This window comes from Lichenostomus cassidix, unplaced genomic scaffold (genome assembly GCF_008360975.1).
Source record: "Lichenostomus cassidix isolate B80296 unplaced genomic scaffold, HeHo_3.0 HiC_scaffold_37, whole genome shotgun sequence".
NCBI classification, from domain to species: Eukaryota; Metazoa; Chordata; class Aves; order Passeriformes; family Meliphagidae; genus Lichenostomus; species Lichenostomus cassidix.
Window position 1 is genome coordinate 881,565 of NW_028147279.1, and position 19,025 is coordinate 900,589.

The window sequence follows — 19,025 nt, forward strand, 5'->3', positions numbered from 1 at the left end:
CCAAAAATATCCCCAAAATATCCCCAAAATATCTTAAAATGTGTCTGAAAAATAGCCAAAAAATAGCCAAAAAATAGCCCAAAAATAGCCCAAAAGTAGCCAAAAAAAGCCAAAAATCTGCTCTGCAATCAGCCTGAGCCAGGGACCCCTGAGCAGTGTGTACAGGTGGGAAAAACACCCCAAAATCACCCCCAAAATATCCTAAAAATATCCCAAAAATATCCCCAAAATATCCTCAAAATATCCTGAAAATATCCCCAAAATATCCCCAAAATATCCTGAAAATATCTTAAAATGTGTCTGAAAAATAGCCAAAAAGTAGCTCAAAATTCACCCCAAATTCACTCAAAAATAGCCAAAAAATATCCCAAAAATATCCTAAAAATATCTTAAAAATATCCCAAAAATATCCCAAAAATATCCTAAAAACATCCCAAAAATATCCTGAAAATATCCCAAAAATAGCTTGAAAATATCCCCAAAATGTCCTGAAAATATCCTAAAAATATCCTGAAAATATCCCCAAAATATCTCCAAAATATCTTTAAAATATCCTAAAACTATCCAAAAGATCAAAATGTTCAAAAGATCAAAAGATCCTAAGATGTCCCAAGGAAGTATCCTAAAGATATGCTGAAATGTAAAAATGTCCAAGATCTAAGTCTAAAAAGTTCCAGATCTACAAAAGTCACAAAGAAGATCCCAGATGCGTCCTGAGTCTGAGAATCGAAAGGTTACAAAGATCTGAAGTTTCCCGAAAGGTCTGAAAGTCACAAGGAGTAAGTCCCCGAGTCATCGAGATGAGGAGACAGTCTCCAGAAAGTCTGAAGATCCACAAAAGAGATCTCAGGAAGGAGTCCCAGATAGTCTGAGGGATGCTTGATGTCCCAGGAGTCTGAGAGTTCTACACACGAGTGTAAAGTCCCCAGATGAAGTCACACAGAAAGTCACAGTAATCACGAGTCACGAGTTGCAAGGTCTAAGAAAGTCTTCGAAAGTCACGAAGATCTTCGAAGATCTGAAAGTCCACGAGATGAGAAGATCTCAAAGGTCACGAAAGTCCCCGAGTCACAGAGTCCCCGAAGATCCCCCGAGAATGATATGGATCCTGATCCCCAAAAATCCCAAAAAAATCCCCAAAAAACCAATATAAAATCCAAAAAAATCCCCATAAAATCCCAAAGTCCCCAAAAAATCCCCAAAAATCCCAAAAAAATCCCCAAAAATCCCCAAAAATCCCCAAAAATCCCAATTTCTCCCAAATTTCCCATTCCAGGTTCTCCCTGTCAGATCTCCGCTGGACTCAGCTGCTGGTGGGGGATGGGATGTCACCTGTCCACCCCAAAAATCCCCAAAAATCCCCAAAAAAAAATCCCCAAAAAATCCAAAAAAAATCCCCAAAAATCCCCCCAAAAATCCCCAAAAATCCCCAAAAAATCCCCAAGAATCCAAAATAAAATCCTAAAAAATCCCCAAAAATCCCAAAGAAATCCCAAAAAAATCCCCAAAAATCCCCAAAAAATCCCAAGATCTGAAAGTCCCAGGGTTCCCAGAAGATCACGAGTCACGAAAGTCCAAGAAAGATCAAGGTCACAGGAGTCCACGAAAGTCACGAAGATCCCGAAAGGTCACAGGAGTCTGAAGTCCCCGAAAGTCTGAAGTCACGAAAGTCTTTTGAAAGTCACGAAAGATCTCAAGGGATCACAAAAAGATCCCCAAGATCACAAAGTCGAAAGATCCCCAAGGAGTCTAGAGAGATCCCCAAAAAAGTCCCCACGAGTCCCGAAGATCACAAGGTCTGAAAGTCGAAAGATCCCAAGGGAGTCACAAGAGTCTGGAAGTCACAAAGATCGAAAGATCCCAAAAGATCTGAAAGTCTGAAGATCCCCGAGTCTGAAGATCCCCAAGAGTGAAAAGATCCCCAAAGAGTGAAAAGTCACAAGATGTCTGAAGATCTAAAAGATCTGAAGATGAAAAGATCCTGACTTAATAAAAATCCCCAAAAATCTATTTTTAAAAATCCCCAAAAATCCCAAATTTCTCCTAAATCTCCCAAATTTCCCATTCCAGGTTCTCCCTGTCAGACCTCCGCTGGACGCAGCTGCTGGTGGGGGATGGGGCGGGGGTGGGGGAGGGGCGCTCTGGCCCCTCCCCCCGGTACCTGCAGGCGGCCACGCCCCTTCCGGGGGGCGGGGCTTTGGTGCTGGTGGGCGGAGTCACGGCGGGGGGCGTGGCCAGCGACTGCTGGCTGCTCCAGCTGAGCTCGCTGCACTGGAGGAGAGTCCAGGTGAGTTCTGGCCCCAATTTAGCCCCAAATTTAACCCAAAATCATCCCGAAATTAGCCCCAAATTATCCTGAAATTATCCTGAAATTATCCTGAAATTTTCCTGAAATTATCCTGAAATTAGCAGAAATTAGCCCAAAATTAGCCTCAAAGTAGCCCAAAATTTACCTGAAATTAGCCCCAAATGAGCCTGAAATTTGCCTGAAATTAGCCCAAAATTAGCCTGAATTTATCCTGAAATTTGCCTGAAATTTGCCTGAATTTAGCCTGAAATTTGCCTGAATTTGCCTGAATTTATCCTGAAATTTGCCTGAATTTATTCTGAAATTTGCCTGAAATTTGCCTGAATTTATCCTGAAATTTGCCTGAATTTATCCTGAAATTTGCCTGAATTTATCCTGAAATTTGCCTGAATTTATCCTGAAATTAGTCTGAATTTATCCTGAAATTTGCCTGAATTTGCCTGAATTTATCCTGAAAATTGCCTGAATTTATCCTGAAAATTGCCTGAATTTATCCTGAAATTTGCCTGAAAATTGCCTGAATTTAGCCTGAAATTTGCCTGAAATTTGCCTGAATTTATCCTGAAATTTGCCTGAAATTAGCCTGAATTTATCCTGAATTTTGCCTGAATTTAGCCTGAAATTTGCCTGAAATTTGCCTGAATTTATCTTGAAATTTGCCTGAAATTTGCCTGAATTTATCCTGAAAATTGCCTGAATTTGTCCTGAAATTTGCCTGAATTTAGCCTGAAATTATCCTGAAATTATCCCAAAATTTACCCCAAAATTTACCCCAAAATTACCCCAAAAATTACCTGAAATTAGCCTGAAATTATCCTGAAATTATCCTGAAATTATCCTGAAATTTGCCTGAAATTTGCCTGAATTTAGCCTGAAATTATCCTGAAATTATCCTGAAATTTGCCTGAAATTTACCCCAAAATTTACCCCAAAATTACCCCAAAATTACCCCAAAAATTACTTGAAATTTGCCTGAATTTATCCTGAAATTTGCCTGAATTTATCCTGAAATTATCCTGAAATTATCCCAAAATTACCCCAAAATTTACCTGAAATTAGCCCCAAATTCGCCTGAAATTTGCCTGAAATGATCCTGAATTTACCTGAATTTATCCTGAAATTATCCTGAAATTATCCCAAAACTTACCCCAAAATTTACCCCAAAATTACCCCAGAAGTTACCTGAAATTTGCCTGAAATTAGCCTGAAAATTGTCTGAATTTATTCTGAAATTTGCCTGAAATTTGCCTGAATTTATCCTGAAATTTGCCTGAATTTAGCCTGAATTTTGCCGGAAATTTGCCTGAAATTAGCCCGAAATTCACCTGAAATTATCCTGAAATTTGCCTGAATTTATCCTGAAATTTGCCTGAATTTATCCTGAAATTTGCCTGAATTTAGCCTGAAATTTGCCTGAATTTTGCCTGAAATTTGCCTGAATTTATCCTGAAATTATCCTGAAATTATCCCAAAATTTACCCCAAAATTTACCCCAAAATTACCCCAAAATTACCCCAAAAATTACCTGAAATTTGCCTGAAAATTGCCTGAAATTATCCTGAAATTATCCTGAAATTATCCCAAAATTTACCCCAAAATTTACCCCAAAATTTACCCCAAAATTACCCCAAAATTCACCTGGAATTTGCCTGAAATTTTCCTGAAAATTGCCTGAATTTATCCTGAAATTATCCTGAAATTATCCCAAAAGTTACCCCAAAATTTACCCCAAAATTACCCCAAAATTACCCCAAAAATTACCTGAATTTAGCCTGAAATTTGCCTGAATTTAGCCTGAAATTATCCTGAAATTATCCCAAAATTACCCCAAAATTACCCCAAAAATTACCTGAATTTAGCCTGAAATTTGCCTGAAATTTGCCTGAAATTATCCTGAAATTATCCTGAAATTATCCCGAAATTTACCCCAAAATTTACCCCAAAATTACCCCAAAATTACCCCAAAAATTACCTGAAATTTGCCTGAAATTAGCCTGAAATTTGCCTGAATTTTGCCTGAAATTTGCCTGAATTTATCCTGAAATTATCCCAAAATTTACCCCAAAATTACCCCAAAATTCACCGGGAATTTGCCTGAATTTTTCCTGAAATTTGCCTGAATTTATCCTGAAATTATCCTGAATTTATCCTGAAATTATCCCAAAATTTACCTCAAAATTTACCCCAAAATTACCCCAGAAGTTACCTGAAATTTGCCTGAAATTAGCCTGAAAATTGCCTGAATTTGTCCTGAAATTTGCCTGAATTTAGCCTGAAATTATCCTGAAATTATCCCGAAATTTACCCCAAAATTTACCCCAAAATTACCCCAAAAATTACCTGAAATTTGCCTGAAAATTGCCTGAATTTATCCTGAAATTATCCCAAAACTTACCCCAAAATTTACCCCAAAATTACCCCAAAAATTACCTGAAATTTGCCTGAAATTAGCCCAAAATTAGCCTGAATTTATCCTGAAATTTGCCTGAATTTATCATGAAATTTGCCTGAATTTATCTTGAAATTTGCCTGAAATTTGCCTGAATTTTGCCAGAAATTTGCCTGAATTTAGCCTGAAATTTGCCTGAATTTGCCTGAAATTTGCCTGAAAATTGCCTGAATTTATCCTGAAATTTTCGTGAAATTAGCCCAAAATTTAACCCAAAAATTACCTGAAATTAGCCCCAAATTATCCCCAAATTCACCTGAAATTACCCCAAAAATTAGCTGAAATTAGCCCCAAATTAGCCTGAAATTTGCCTGAAGTTTGCCTGAATTTATCCTGAATTTTTTCCTGAAATTCACCTGAAATTATCCTGAAATTATCCCAAAATTAGCCTGAAATTATCCTGAAATTATCCTGAAATTAGCCCAAAATTCACCTGAAATTATCCAGAAAGTATCCTGAAATTATCCTGAATTTATCCTGAAATTATCCCAAAATTATCCCAAAACTCACCTGAAATTTTGAGATTTTTTTCCCCCAAATTTCACGGTTTTTTCCCCAAAATTTGAGATTTTTCCGCCAAATTTTGTGATTTTGACTCAAATTTTGTTTTTTTCCCCCAAATTCAGTCCCCCCAGCTGCCCCCAGCCACCAAATTTTGGGGTTTTAACACCCAATTTTGGGGTTTTCACACCCAAATTTCCAGTTTCTGATCCCAAATTTTGGGGTTTTCCCCCAAATTTTTGGGTTTTCACCTGAAAATTTGGGAGTTTTCCTCAAATTTCACAGTTTTCCCAAATTTTGGGGTTTTCCCCCAAATTTCTTTTTCCCCCCAAATTTCACTTTTTTTTCCCCAAATTTTCAGGTTTTTTCCCCAAATATTCAGGTTTTTTCCCCAAATTTTGAGATTTTCTCCCCAAATTTTGTGTTTCTCACCCCAAATTTGGGTTTTTTCCGCAAATTTTGGTTTCTCACCCCAAATTTTGTTTTCCCCAAATTTCACATTTTTTCCCCCAAATTTTTGGTTTCTCCCCCCAAATTTCCCATTTTTTCCCCAAATTTTGAGATTTTTCCCCCGAATTTTGTGATTTTGACTCAAATTTTTGGTTTTTCCCCCAAATTCAGTCCCCCCAGCTGCCCCCAGCCACCAAATTTTGGGGTTTTAACACCCAATTTTGGGGTTTTCACACCCAAATTTCACATTTTTTCCCCAAATTTTTGGGTTCTGACCTCAAATTTTGGGGGTTTTCCCCAAATGTCATGTTTTCCCCCCCAAATTTCACAGTTTTTTCCCCAAATTTTTGGGTTTTTTTCCCCAAATTTTTGGATTCTGACCCCAAATTTCCTATTTTTTCCCCAAATTTTGCGATTTTTTTCCCCAAATTTCCAGTTACTCACCCCAAATTTTGGTTTTTTCCCCCAAATTTCAGTGTTTTAACACCCAATTTTCCCATTTTTTCCCCAAATTTTGTGATTTTTCCCCAAATTTTGTGATTTTGACTCAAATTTTTGGTTTCTCCCCCAAATTCAGTCCCCCCAGCTGCCCCCAGCCACCAAATTTTGGGGTTTTAACACCCAATTTTGGGGTTTTCACACCCAAATTTCCAGTTTCTGATCCCAAATTTTGGGGTTTTCCCCCAAATTTTTGGGTTTTCACCTGAAATTTTGGGGTTTTTCCTCAAATTTCACAGTTTTTTCCCCAAATTTTGGGGTTTTCCCCCAAATTTCACTTTTTCCCCCCCAAATTTCACTTTTTTTTCCCCAAATTTTCAGGTTTTTTCCCCAAATTTCATGGTTTTTTCCCCAAATTTTGAGATTTTTCGCCCAAATTTTGAGATTTTTTTCCCCAAATTTTGGTTTTTCACCCCAATTTTTGGTTTTTTCCCCAAATTTCACAGTTTTTTTCCCCAAATTTTGAGATTTTTGCCCAAATTTTCGTGTTTTTTCCACAGATTTCACATTTTTTTCCCCAAATTTCACTTTTTTTTCCCCAAATTTTCGTGTTTTTCCCTCAAATTTCACGTTTTTTCCCCCAAATTTTGTAATTCTGACGCAAATTTTGAGATTTTTTTCCCCAAATTTCACGGTTTTCCCCCGAAATTTCCCTTTTTTTTTCCCCAAATTTTGTGATTTTGACCCAAATTTTTGGTTTTTTTCCCCAAATTCAGTCCCCCCAGCTGCCCCCAGCCACCAAATTTTGGGGTTTTCACACCCAAATTTCCCACTTTTTTCCCCAAATTTCATGTTTTTCGCCCCAAATTTCACAGTTTTTTCCCCAAATTTTTGGGTTTCCCCCCCAAATTTCCCATTTTTTCCCCAAATTTTGATATTTTTCCCCCAAATTTTGTGATTTTGACTCAAATTTTGGTTTTTTCCCCCAATTCAGTCCCCCAGCTGCCCCCAACCACCAAATTCTGTGCTTTTTACATCCAAATTTTGGGGTTTTCGCACCCAAATTTGGGTTTTTACCCCAAATTTTCAGGTTTTAACACCCAATTTTGGGGTTTTCACACCCAAATTTTTGGGTTTCTCACCCCAAATTTTGGGTTTTTCCCCAAATTTCATGTTTTTCCCCCCAAATTTCACAGTTTTTTCCTCAAATTTTTGGGGTTTTCCCCCAAATTTCACGTTTTTTTCCCCCAAATTTTGTGATTTTTTTCCCCAAATTTTGGTTTCTCACCCCAATTTTTGGGTTTTTTCCCCTAATTTCCCTTTTTTCCCCAAATTTTGAGATTTTTCCCACAAATTTTGAGATTTTTCCCACAAATTTTGAGATTTTTCCCCCAAAATTTTTGGGATTTTCCCCCAAATTTTGAGATTTTTCCCCCAAATTTCACGGGTTTTCCCCAAATTTTTGGGTTTTTTCCCCAAATTTGTGGATTCTGACCCCAAATTTCAGGATTTTAACACCCAAATTTGAGGTTGTAATACCCAATTTTTGAGATTTTTTACCCCAAATTTTCGGGTTCTGACCCCAAATTTGCATTTTTTCTCCCAATTTTGGGGTTTTAACACCCAATTTTGAGGTTTTCCCCCAAATTTCGAGGTTTTCGCACCCAAATTTCATGTTTTTTTCCCCAAATTTTCAGGTTTTTTCCCCAAATTTTGAGATTTTCTCCCCAAATTTCATGTTTCTCACCCCAGATTTTGGTTTTTCACCCCAAATTTTGGGTTTTTTCCCCGAATATTTGTGGTTTTTCCCCAAATTTCACAGTTTTTCCCCCAAATTTTTGGGTTCTCCCCCCAAATTTCCCATTTTTTTCCCCAAATTTTGTGATTTTTCCCCCAAATTTTGTGATTTTGACCCAAATTTTTGGTTTTTCTCCCCAAATTCAGTCCCCCCAGCTGCCCGCCCTGGCCGGCCACTCGCTGACCACTGCCAACTCCAGGATTTACCTGATTGGAGGTTTTTCACCCCAAAACGGCTTCAACACCGAATTGTTCATTTTTCACCCCAAAACCGAGAAATGGGAGGTTGGAACTCAGCTGGGAACTCCCCCCACAGGTAAAAATGGGGAAAATCCTGAGAAAATTGGGAATTGAGGGAAAAAATTGAATTTTTGGGGTTTTTAGGGGGGTTGAGAGAGGAGAAAATGGGGAAAATTGGGGGAAAATGGGGGAAAAATGGGGAAAAATGGGGGAAATTGAGGGAAAATTGGGGGAAAAATTGGGAATTCCTGAAAAAAAATTGGGACTTGAGAAAAAAAATTAAAATTTTGGGGTTTTTAGGGGGTTGGGGAAGTGAAAAATTGGGGGAAATGGGGAAAAATGGAGGAAAAATGGGGAAAAATAGGGAATTCCAAAAAAAATATTTAGGAATTGACCAAAAAAATTGAATTTTTGGGGTTTTTAGGGAGTTTGGGAAGTGAAAAATGAGTGAAAAATTGGGGGAAATGGGGAAAAATGGGGAAATTGGGGAAAAAATTGGGAAAAATTGAGGGAAAAATGGGGGAAAATGGGGAAAATTGGGGAAAAATTTGGGAATTCCCAAAAAAATATTTGGGAATTGCCAAAAAAATATCTCGGAATTGACCAAAAAAATTGAATTTTTGGGGTTTTTAGAGGGTTGGGGAGAGGAAAAATGGGGAAAATTGGGGAAAAAAAGGGGAAAAAAATGGGAATTCCTGAAAAATATCTGGGAATTGAGAAAAAAAATTGAATTTTTGGGGTTTTTAGGGGGTTTGGGAAATGAAAAAAAATGAGTGAGAAATGGGGAAAAATGGGGAAAATTTGGAGGGAAAATGGGGAAAAAATTGGGAATTCCTGAAAAAAAAATTGGGACTTGATAAAAAAAATTAAAATTTTGGGGTTTTTAGGGGGTTGGGGAAGTGAAAAATTGGGGGAAAATGGGGAAAAATGGGGAAAATGTGAGGGAAAATGGGAAAAATATGGGGAAAAATGGGGAAATTGGGGAAAAATTCGGGAAAAAATGGGGAAAAATTGAGGGAAAAATGGGGGAAAATGGGGAAAATTGGGGGAAAATGGGGAAAAATTTGAGAATTCCCAAAAAAAATATTTGGGAATTGCCAAAAAAATATCTGGGAATTGACAAAAAAAATTGAATTTTTGGGGTTTGTAGAGGGTTGGGGAGAGGAAAAATGGGGAAAATTGGGGAAAAAATGGGGAAAATTTGAGGGAAAAATGGGGGAAAAATTGGGAATTCCCAAAAAAATATTGGGAGTTGCAAAAAAAAATTAAAATTTGGGGTTTTTAGGGGGTTTGGGAAGTGAAAAATGAGTGAAAAATGGGGAAAAATGGGGGAAAATGGGACGAAATGACACCAAAAATGACCCCAAATCCCCCCGAAATCACCTCTGAAATGATCCCAAATCCCCCAAAATGATCCCAAATCCACTGAAATGATCTGAAATGACCCAAAATCCCCAGAAATGACCCCAAATTCCCCCAGATTAACCCCAAATTAACCCCAAATCCCTAGGAAGGCCTCTGTGAGGCCTAATAGGCCCTGAGTTTCCATGAGGGGAAACAACCCCAAAAATGCCCCAAAATCACCCCAAAAAAGCCCCAAATTCACCCCAAATCCATTCCAAATCATCCCCAAAATGACCCCAAATCGACTGAAATGATCTGAAATGACCCAAAATCCCCCAAATTGACCCCAAATCCCCAGGAAGGCCTACATGAGGCCTAGCAGGCCCTGAGGTTCCATGAGGGAAAATGACCCCAAAAATTACCCCAAAAATGCCCCAAAAAAGCCCCAAAATCCCCCAAATTCCCCCCAAACTCTCTCCCCAGGGCTGTATGGTCACTCAGCCTTGTTCCACGAGGCCTCCCAGGCCGTGTTTGTGTTTGGGGGACAAAGATTTCACGTGGAGAAATGACCCCAAAATGATCAGGAAAATTACCCCAAAATGATCCCAAATCCCCCTGAAATCACCCCAAAATGACCCCAGAATGATCCCAAATCACCCTAAATGACCCCAAATCCCCAGAAATGAGCCCAAATCCCCGGAAATTACCCCAAATCCCTAGGAAGGCCTCTGTGCGGCCTAGCAGGCCCTGAGGTTCCGTGAGGGGAAACAACCACAAAAATCACCCCAAAATCACCCCAAAAATGACCCCAAAAAGCCCCAAAATCCCGCAAATTCATCCCAAATTGATTTAAATTATCTGAAATTACCCAAATTCCCTCGAAATTACCCCAAATCCCTCAAATTAACCTCAAATCCCTAGGAAGGCGTGTGGGAGGCCTAGCAGGCCCTGAGGCCTTAAATCACCCCCAAAATCACCCCAAAAATGCCCCAAAATCACCCCAAAATCCCCCAAATTCACCCCAAATTCCCCCCAAATCTCTCCCCAGGGCTGTATGGTCACTCAGCCTCGTTCCACGAGGCCTCCCAGGCCGTGTTTGTGTTTGGGGGACAAAGATTTCACGTGGAGCGCGTCGGGCCTTCGGCCGAGCTCTACAGCCTGCACCTGCCCAACCTCACCTGGAGCCTGCTGGCGCCCGCCAGGGGGACAAAGGTGAGATTTTTTGAGGTTAAATGGGGATTTTGGGGGAAATTTGGGGGATTTTGGGGGATTTGGGAACATTTCAAGGGGATTTTGGGGTGTTTGAAGGTGATTTTTGGGGGAAGTCTGGGTGTTTATAGGGGATTTTTGGAGGATTTCAAGGGGATTTTTGGGATATTTTTGGGATTTGAAGGTGGATTTTTGGTGGATTTGGGGGAAATTTGGGAGATTTGGGGTGTTTAAAGAGGATTTTGGGGTGTTTGGGGTAGATTTGGGGTGTTTAAAGGGGATTTTTGGGGTGTTTGGGGTGACTCTGCACCTGCCCAACCTCACCTGGAGCTGCTGGCGCCGGCTAGAGGGACAAAAGTGAGATTTTGGGGGAAATTTGGGGGATTTGGGGGTTTTTTGGGGTTTAAAGTGGATTTTGGAGGGATTTGGGGACATTAAAATGGGATTTTGGGGTGTTTATAGGGGATTTTGGGGTGTTTATAGGGATTTAAAGGGGATTTGGGATCTCTGGAGGCATTTTTGGGATTTTTGGGGGATTTTGGGGGATTTTGGGGGTTTAAAGGGGATTTGGGGTGGATTTGGGGCATTGAAAGGTGATTTGGGGGAAATTTGGGGAATTTGGGGTGTTTATAGGGATTTTGGGGTGTTTAAAGGGGGTTTAAAGGGTATTTGGGGTGACTCTGCACCTGCCCAACCTCACCTGGAGCTGCTGGTGCCTGCCAGGGGGACAAAAGTGAGATTTTGGGGGATTTTTTGGGATTTTGGGGGAAATTTGGGGGATTTTGGGGGATTTGGGAACATTTCAAGGGGATTTTGGGGTGTTTGAAGGTGATTTTTGGGGGAATTTTGGGTGTTTATAGGGGATTTTTGGAGGATTTCAAGGGGGTTTGGAGGATTTCAAGGGGATTTTTGGGATTTAAAGGTGATTTTCGGGTGGATTTGGGGGAAATTTGGGAGATTTTGGGTGTTTAGAGAGGATTTGGGGTGGATTTGGGGGATTTAAAGGGGATTTTGGGGGTTTAAAGGTGATTTTTGGGGGATTTTTGGGGTGTTTGGGGTGACTCTGCACCTGCCCAACCTCACCTGGAGCCTGCTGGCGCCGGCTAGAGGGACTAAGGTGGGAATTTGGGGGAAATTTGGGGGATTTGGGGGTTTTTTTGGGGTTTGAAGTGGATTTTGGAGGGATTTGGGGACATTTAAATGGGATTTTGGGGTGTTCATACGGGATTTTGGGGTGTTTATTGGGGATTTAAAGGATTTTGGGATATCTGGAGGCATTTTTGGGGGATTTTGGGGGGATTTTGGGATTTTGGGGATTTTGGGGGATTTTGGGGTTTAAAGGGGATTTTAGGGTGGATTTGGGGCATTGAAAGGTGATTTGGAGAATTTAAAGGGCATTTGGGGTGTTTAAAGGGATTTCAAGGTGATTTTTGGGGGAATTTTGGGGTGTTTGGGGTAACTCTGCACCTGCCCAACCTCACCTGGAGCTGCTGGCGCCGGCTAGAGGGACTAAAGTGAGATTTTGGGGGATTTTTTTGGGATTTTGGGGGAAATTTGGGGGATTTTGGGGGATTTGGGAACATTTAAAAGGGATTTTGGGGTGTTTGAAGGTGATTTTTGGGGGAATTTTGGGTGTTTATAGGGGATTTTTGGAGGATTTCAAGGGGATTTGGAGGATTTCAAGGGGATTTTTGGGATATTTTTGGGATTTGAAGGTGGATTTTTGGTGGATTTGGGGGAAATTTGGGGGATTTTGGGAGTTTAAAGGGGATTTTGGGGTGTTTGGGGTGGATTTGGGGTGTTTAAAGGGGATTTTAGGGGTGTTTATAGGGGATTTGAAGGGGATATTTTTGGGATTTAAAGGTGATTTTTGGGTGGATTTGGGGCGTTTGAAGGTGATTTGGGGGAAATTTGGGGGAAATTTGGGGAATTTTGGGGGTTTCAGGGGGAAATTTGGGGGATTTTGGGGTGTTTGGGGTGGATTTGGGGTGTTTAAAGGGGATTTTAGGGGCTTTTAAAGGGGATTTTTGGGGGATTTTTGGGATTCAAAGGTGATTTTTGGGTGGATTTGGGCGAAATTTGGGAGATTTTGGGGCTGTAGAGACAATTTGGGGTGGATTTGGGATGTTTAAAGGTGATTTTTGGGGGAATTTTGGGGTGTTTGGGGTGACTCTGCACCTGCCCAACCTCACCTGGAGCTGCTGGCTCCTGCCAGGGGGACCAAGGTGGGATTTTGGGGGAAATTTTGGGGGATTTTGGGGGATTTTGGGGTGGATTTGGGGTGTTTAAAGGGATTTTGGGGCTTTTAAAGGATTTTGAGGATTTCAAGGGGATTTGGAGGATTTCAAGGATTTTTGGGATATTTGGGATTTAAAGTGGATTTTCGGTGATTTGGGGGAAATTTGGGGGATTTTGGGTGTTTAAAGAGGATTTTGGGGTGTTTGGGGTGATTTGGGGTGTTTAAAGGATTTTAGGGCTTTTAAAAGGGATTTTTGGGGATTTTTGGGATTTAAAGGTGATTTTCGGGTGGATTTGGGGAAATTTGGGGGATTTTGTGGTGTTTGGGGTGTTTGGGGTGGATTTGGGGTGTTTAAAGGGGATTTTTGGAGGATTTAAAGGGGATTTGGAGGATTTCAAGGGGATTTTTGGGGGATTTTTTGGGATTTAAAGTGGATTTTTGGGTGGATTTGGGGCGTTGAAGGGAAATTTGGGGGATTTTGGGGGATTTTTTGGGGGATTTTGTTTGGTTTTTTGGCATTTTTTGGGTCTGGGCTCTCGCGATTTTTTTGGGGGGTTTCCCAAAATTTTGGGGTGTGTCTTGGACTCTTTTTTGGGGCATTTAATGCGATTTTGGGGCATTTTTGGGGGTTTTTTTGGAGATTTTTTGGGGTTTTTTGGGGTTTTTTTTGTTTTTTTGGGTCTGGGCTCTCGGGATTTTTTGGGGTTTCTCCCTCAATTTTGGGGTGATCTCGACCATCTCTGGGGCTCTTTTGGGGGCATTTTTGGGGCCATTTAATGCGATTTTGGGTCATTTTGGTGCCACTTTTTGGGTTTTTTCAGCATTTTTGGGGGTTTTTTGGGGTTTTTTGGCATTTTTGGGGGTTTTTTGGGGGTTTTTCAGGTCTGGGCTCTCGGGATTTTTTTGGGGGTTTCCCAAAATTTTGGGGTGTGTCTCGGACTCTGTTTTGGGGCCATTTAATGCGATTTTGGGTCATTTTGGTGCCATTTTTTTGGGTTTTTTCAGCATTTTTTGGGGTTTTTTGGGGGTTTTTTTGGCATTTTTTGGGTCTGGGGTGTCAGGATTTTTTGGGGGGTTCCCAAAATTTTGGGGTGTGTCTCAGACTCTTTTTAGGGGCCATTTAATGCAATTTGGGGACCTTTTTTTGGGTTTTTTGGGGGGCTTTTTTGGGTTTTTTCGGGTTTTTTTGGCATTTTTGGGGGTTTTTTTGGGATTTTTTTGGGGGTTTTTTGGGTCTGGGCTCTCGGGATTTTTTTGGGGATTCCTCCCAAAATTTGGGGGTGTGTCTCCCCAGCCCCGCCCCCACTATTTCCACTCGGTGGCAATTTTGGGGTGATTTTGGGACCATTTTTTGGGGATTTTTTGGGGTTTTTTTTGGGGGTTTGTTGGGGTTTTTTTGGGTCTGGGGTCTGGGGAATTTTTTGGGGGTTCCCAAAATTTTGGGGTGTGTCTTGAACTGTCTTTTGGGGCATTTAATGCAATTTTTTTGCCATTTTTGGGGGGGTTTTTTGGGTTTTTTTTTGGGGTTTTTTGGATTTTTTTGGCATTTTTTGGGGTTTTTTGGCATTTTTTGGGTCTGGGGTCTCAGGATTTTTTTGGGGTTTCTCCCAAAACTTTGGGGTGTATCTTGGACTCTTTTTTGGGGCATTTAATGTGATTTTGGGCCATTTTGGTGCCATTTTTGGGGTTTTTTTCGGCGGTTTTTTTGGTTTTTTGTGGTTTTTTGGGGGTTTTTTGGCATTTTTTGCGTCTGGGGTCTCGGGATTTTTTTGGGGGGGTTCCTAAAATTTTGGGGTGTGTCTTGGACTCTTTTTTGGGGCATGTAATGCAATTTTGGGCAGGTTTTTGGGGTTTTTTTGGGTATTTTTTGGGTATTTTTTGGGCATTTTTTGGGTCTGGGCTCTTGGGATTTTTTTTGGGGTTTCTCCCTAAATTTGGGGTGATCTCGACCACCTTTAGGGGAGTTTTGGGGCTCTTTTTTAAGGCATTTTTGGGCTATTTTATGCGATTTTGGGCCATTTTGGTGCCATTTTTGGGGTTTTTTGGGGTTTTTTGGGTCTGGGCTCTCGGGATTTTTTTGGGGGTTTCTCCCAAAATTTGGGGGTGTGTCTCTCCCCAGCCCCGCCCCCACTATTTCCACGCCGCTGCCATCTCGGGGGACACCCTGGTGGTCCTGGGGGGTCGAAGTGACCGGAAGGATTTCGGCAACGAAATTCTGCTTTACCAAATTCGCTGCAACGCTTGGATTCTGCCTCCCCACAGCGGTGAGAATTTGGGGATTTTTGGGGATTTTTGGGGATTTTTGGGGATTTGGGGAGGGGTCCCAAAATATGGGGAAACTTGGGGGAAAATCAGGTGAAGTTTGAGTGAAAATTGGGGGAAAATTGGGTGAAAAAATGGTGAAAATTGGGTGAAATTTTGATGAAAATCGGGTGAAATTTGGGTAAAAATTTGGCAAAATTTGGGTGAAAATTGGGTGAAATTTGGCGAAAAAATGGTGAAAATTGGGTGAAAATTTGATGAAAATCGGGTGAAATTTGGGTAAAAACTTGGCGAAATTTGGATGAAAATTGGGTGAAAATTAGGGGAAAATTGGGGGAAATTTGGGCAAGTTTTGGGTGAAATTTGGGTGAAATATGGTGAAAAAATGGGGAAAATTGGGTGAAATTTGGGTAAAAATCAGGCGAAGTTTGGGTGAAAATTGGGTGAAATTTGGATGAAATATGGCAAAAAAATGGTGGAAATTTGGGGAAATTTGAGTGAAAATTGGGGGAAAATTGGGTGGAGTTTGGGTGAAATAGGGAAAAAAAAAGGTGAAAATTGGGGGAAATTTGGGTGAAAATTGGATGAAAATTGGGGGAAAATTTAGTGAAATTTGGGTGAAAATTGGGTGAAAATTGGGGGAAATCTGAGTGAAAATCAGGCAAAATTTCAGTGAAAATTGGGTTAAAAAAAAGGTGAAAATTGGGGGAAAATTGGGGAAAATGAGGGGATTTTGGGGTTCCAAATTCAGGGAAGCGGCTGGGAAATGGGGGAGGGGATCCCCAAATTTTCCCCAAATTTTCTGCAAATTTTCCCCAAATTTTCCCCAATTTTCCCACAAATTTCCCCCAATTTTTCCCCAATTTTCCCACAAATTTCCCCAACATTTAGGATGCAGTTTCCCCAATTTTTCCCCAATTTCCCCCAAATTTCCTGCAAATTCTTCCCAAACTTCCCCCAAATTTTTCTCCAAATTTCCCCCAATTTTTCCCAAAATTTTCCCCAATTTTCCCCCGAAGATTCCCCAATTCTCCCCCAAATTTCCCCAAATTTCCCCATTTTTTCCCCAAATTTCCCCAAATTTCCCCAAATTTCCCCAAATTTTCCCCAAATTTTCCCTAAATTTTTCTCGAATTCCCCCAAATTTTTCCCCAATTTTTTCCCCAAATTTTCCCCAATTTTTTCCCAAATTTTTTCCCAAATTTCCCCTAAATTTCCCCAAATTTCCCCCAAATTTTCCCCAAATTTCCCCCAATTTTTCCCCAAATTTTCCCAATTTTTCCCCCAATTTTCCCCAAATTTCCCCCAATTTTTCCCAATTTTCCCCCAATTTTCAGGATGAATTTCCAATTTTCCCCAGTTTTCAGGATGAATTTCCCCCACTTTTCCCCAATGTTTGGGGTGATTTCCCCAATTTTCAGATGAATTTCCCCCAATTTTCGGATGAATTTCCCCCAATTTTCCCCCAATTTTCCCCAATTTTCCCCGATTTTTTAGTGATTTCCAATTTTCGGATGAATCCCCATTTCGGGATTAATTTAATTTTTTCCCCAATTTTCCCCCCACTGGTGATTTCACCAGGATGAATTTCATCTTTCCACTCTCCCCCAATTTTCCCCGATTTTGGGGTGAATTTCCCCCGATTTTCAGGATGAATTTCCCCCAATTTTCAGGATGAATTTCCCCCAATGTTTGGGGTGATTTCCCCCAATTTTCAGGATGAATTTCCCCCAATTTTCCCCCAATTTTCCCCCAATTTTCCCCTGATTTTTGGGGTGATTTCCCCCAATTTTCGGGATGAATTTCCCCCAATTTATTTCCCATTCTCTCTCTCTCCCCAGACCCGTCCCTGGTGGGCTCGCCCATGCCCGGCTCGGTGGGGCACAGCCTGGCCAGCCTGGGGGGATTGCTGCTGGCCTCGGGGGGCTTCCGTGGGGCTGAGCTGGGGGGGCTCTGGGCAGTCAGAGTGCCCCCCGAGCCCTGCTGGACCCTCAGGGACCCCAGGAGCTGCCAGGGAGCTGGGGGGGCTTGTGCCTGGTGTGGGGGGAGATGTCGAGGCAGTGAGGAGGCTGAGAGGTGAGTGAAAATATAAAATATTGGGAAAAAAATGCATGAAAATGGGGTGAATTGTGAAAAAACAGGGGAAAATGGGGTGAAATGGGGAAAAACGGCAAAAAAACGGGGGGAAAAATGACAAAAATGGGGGAAAAGGGGGTGAAAATGGGGAAAAAATGGGGAAAAATGGTGATAATATGGGAAAAAATGGGGTGAAATGGGGAAAGAATGGGAAAAAATGAGGTGAAATGGTGAAAAAATTGGGTGAAATGGGGAAAAACTGGGTTGAAATGGAGGAAAAAATGGGGAAAAATGGGGAAAAAATGGGAAATATTGGGGAAAAAATGGGGACAAATGGGAAAAAATGGGGAAAAATGGGGGAAAAATGGGAAAAAATGGGGTGAAATGGTGAAAAAATGACAAAAAAGGGGGAAAAATGGTGAAAACATGGGGTGAAATGGGGAAAAAATGGGAAAAAATGGGGAAAAAAATGGGTGAAATGGTGAAAAATGGGGTGAAACAGAGTAAAATGGGGAAAAATGGGATAAAATCGTGAAAAAATGGGGTGAAAAGATGAAAAAATGGGGTGAAACAGAGTAAAAATGGGAGTAAAATAAGATAAAATGGGATGAAACAGTGAAAAAATGGGGTGAAATGGTGAAAAAATGGGGAAAAATGGGGAAAAACGGCAAAAAAACGGGGGGAAAATGACAAAAATGGGGAAAAAATGGGGGAAAATGGTGATAATATGGGAAAAAATGGGGTGAATAGGTGAAAAAATGGGGTGAAATTGTGAAAAAATGGGAAAAATGGGGTGAAATGGGGAAAAATGGGGAAAAAATGGGGAAAAACGGGGAAAAAATTGGGAGAAATGGGGTGAAATGGTGAAAAAATGGGGAAAAATGAGAGGAAAATGGGGTGAAATGGTGAAAAAATGGGGGAAAATGGTGGAAAAATGAGAGAAAACGGGGAAAAATTGGGTGAAATGGGGAAAAAAAGGTGAAAAAATGGGGTGAAATGGGGAAAAAATGGGGAGAAATTGGGAAAAAATGGGGAGAAATTGGGGTGAAACAGAGTAAAAATGGGGAAAAATGGGAGTCAAATGAGATAAAATGGGGTGAAACAGTGAAAAAATGGGATAAAATGGTGAAAAAATGGGAAAAAGCAGTGAAAAATGTTGAAAAATGGGGTGCAATGGGTTGGGGGCTCTGGGCAGTCAGAGTGCCCCCCGAGCCCTGCTGGACACTCAGAGACCCCCGAGGATGTGCCCAGGCTGGGGGGGCTTGTGCCTGGTGTGGGGGGAGATGTCGAGGCAGTGAGGAGGCTGAGAGGTAAGGATTTTGGGGAAAAATTGTAAAAAAAAGGGAAAAAATGTGGAAAAACGGCAAAAAAACGGGGGAAAAATGAGAAAAAACGGGGGGAAAATGGGGTGAAATGGTGAAAAAATGGGGAAAAATGGGAAGAAACAGGGAAAAAATGGGATAAAATGGTGAAAAAATGGGGTGAAATGGTGAAAAAATGGGGGAAATGGGGTATAAATGGGATGAAATGGGAAAAATGGGGTGAAATGGGGAAAAAGTGGGAAAAAATGGGTAAAAAAATGACAAAAAATGGGGAAAAATAGGGTGACATGGGGAAAAAATGGGGAAAAATAGCAAAAAAATGGGGAAAAAATGAAAAAAATAGTGAAAAAATGGGGTGAAATGGTGGAAAAATGGGTCTGGGGGCTGTGC

The 19,025-nt window shown here is 40.9% G+C and overlaps 1 protein-coding gene across 1 annotated transcript in view; it reads left to right on the forward strand.

Annotated features, from left to right (window-relative positions):
- The window catches only part of LOC146423540 (uncharacterized), a 48,917-nt gene that overhangs the window by 1,479 nt on the left and 28,413 nt on the right, over positions 1 to 19,025 (forward strand). Inside the window, 5 exon segments of the mRNA XM_085044637.1 lie at positions 2,071 to 2,287; positions 8,091 to 8,259; positions 10,576 to 10,739; positions 15,095 to 15,239; positions 17,079 to 17,313. Coding sequence (XP_084900763.1) covers positions 2,071 to 2,287; positions 8,091 to 8,259; positions 10,576 to 10,739; positions 15,095 to 15,239; positions 17,079 to 17,313 — 930 coding nt within the window.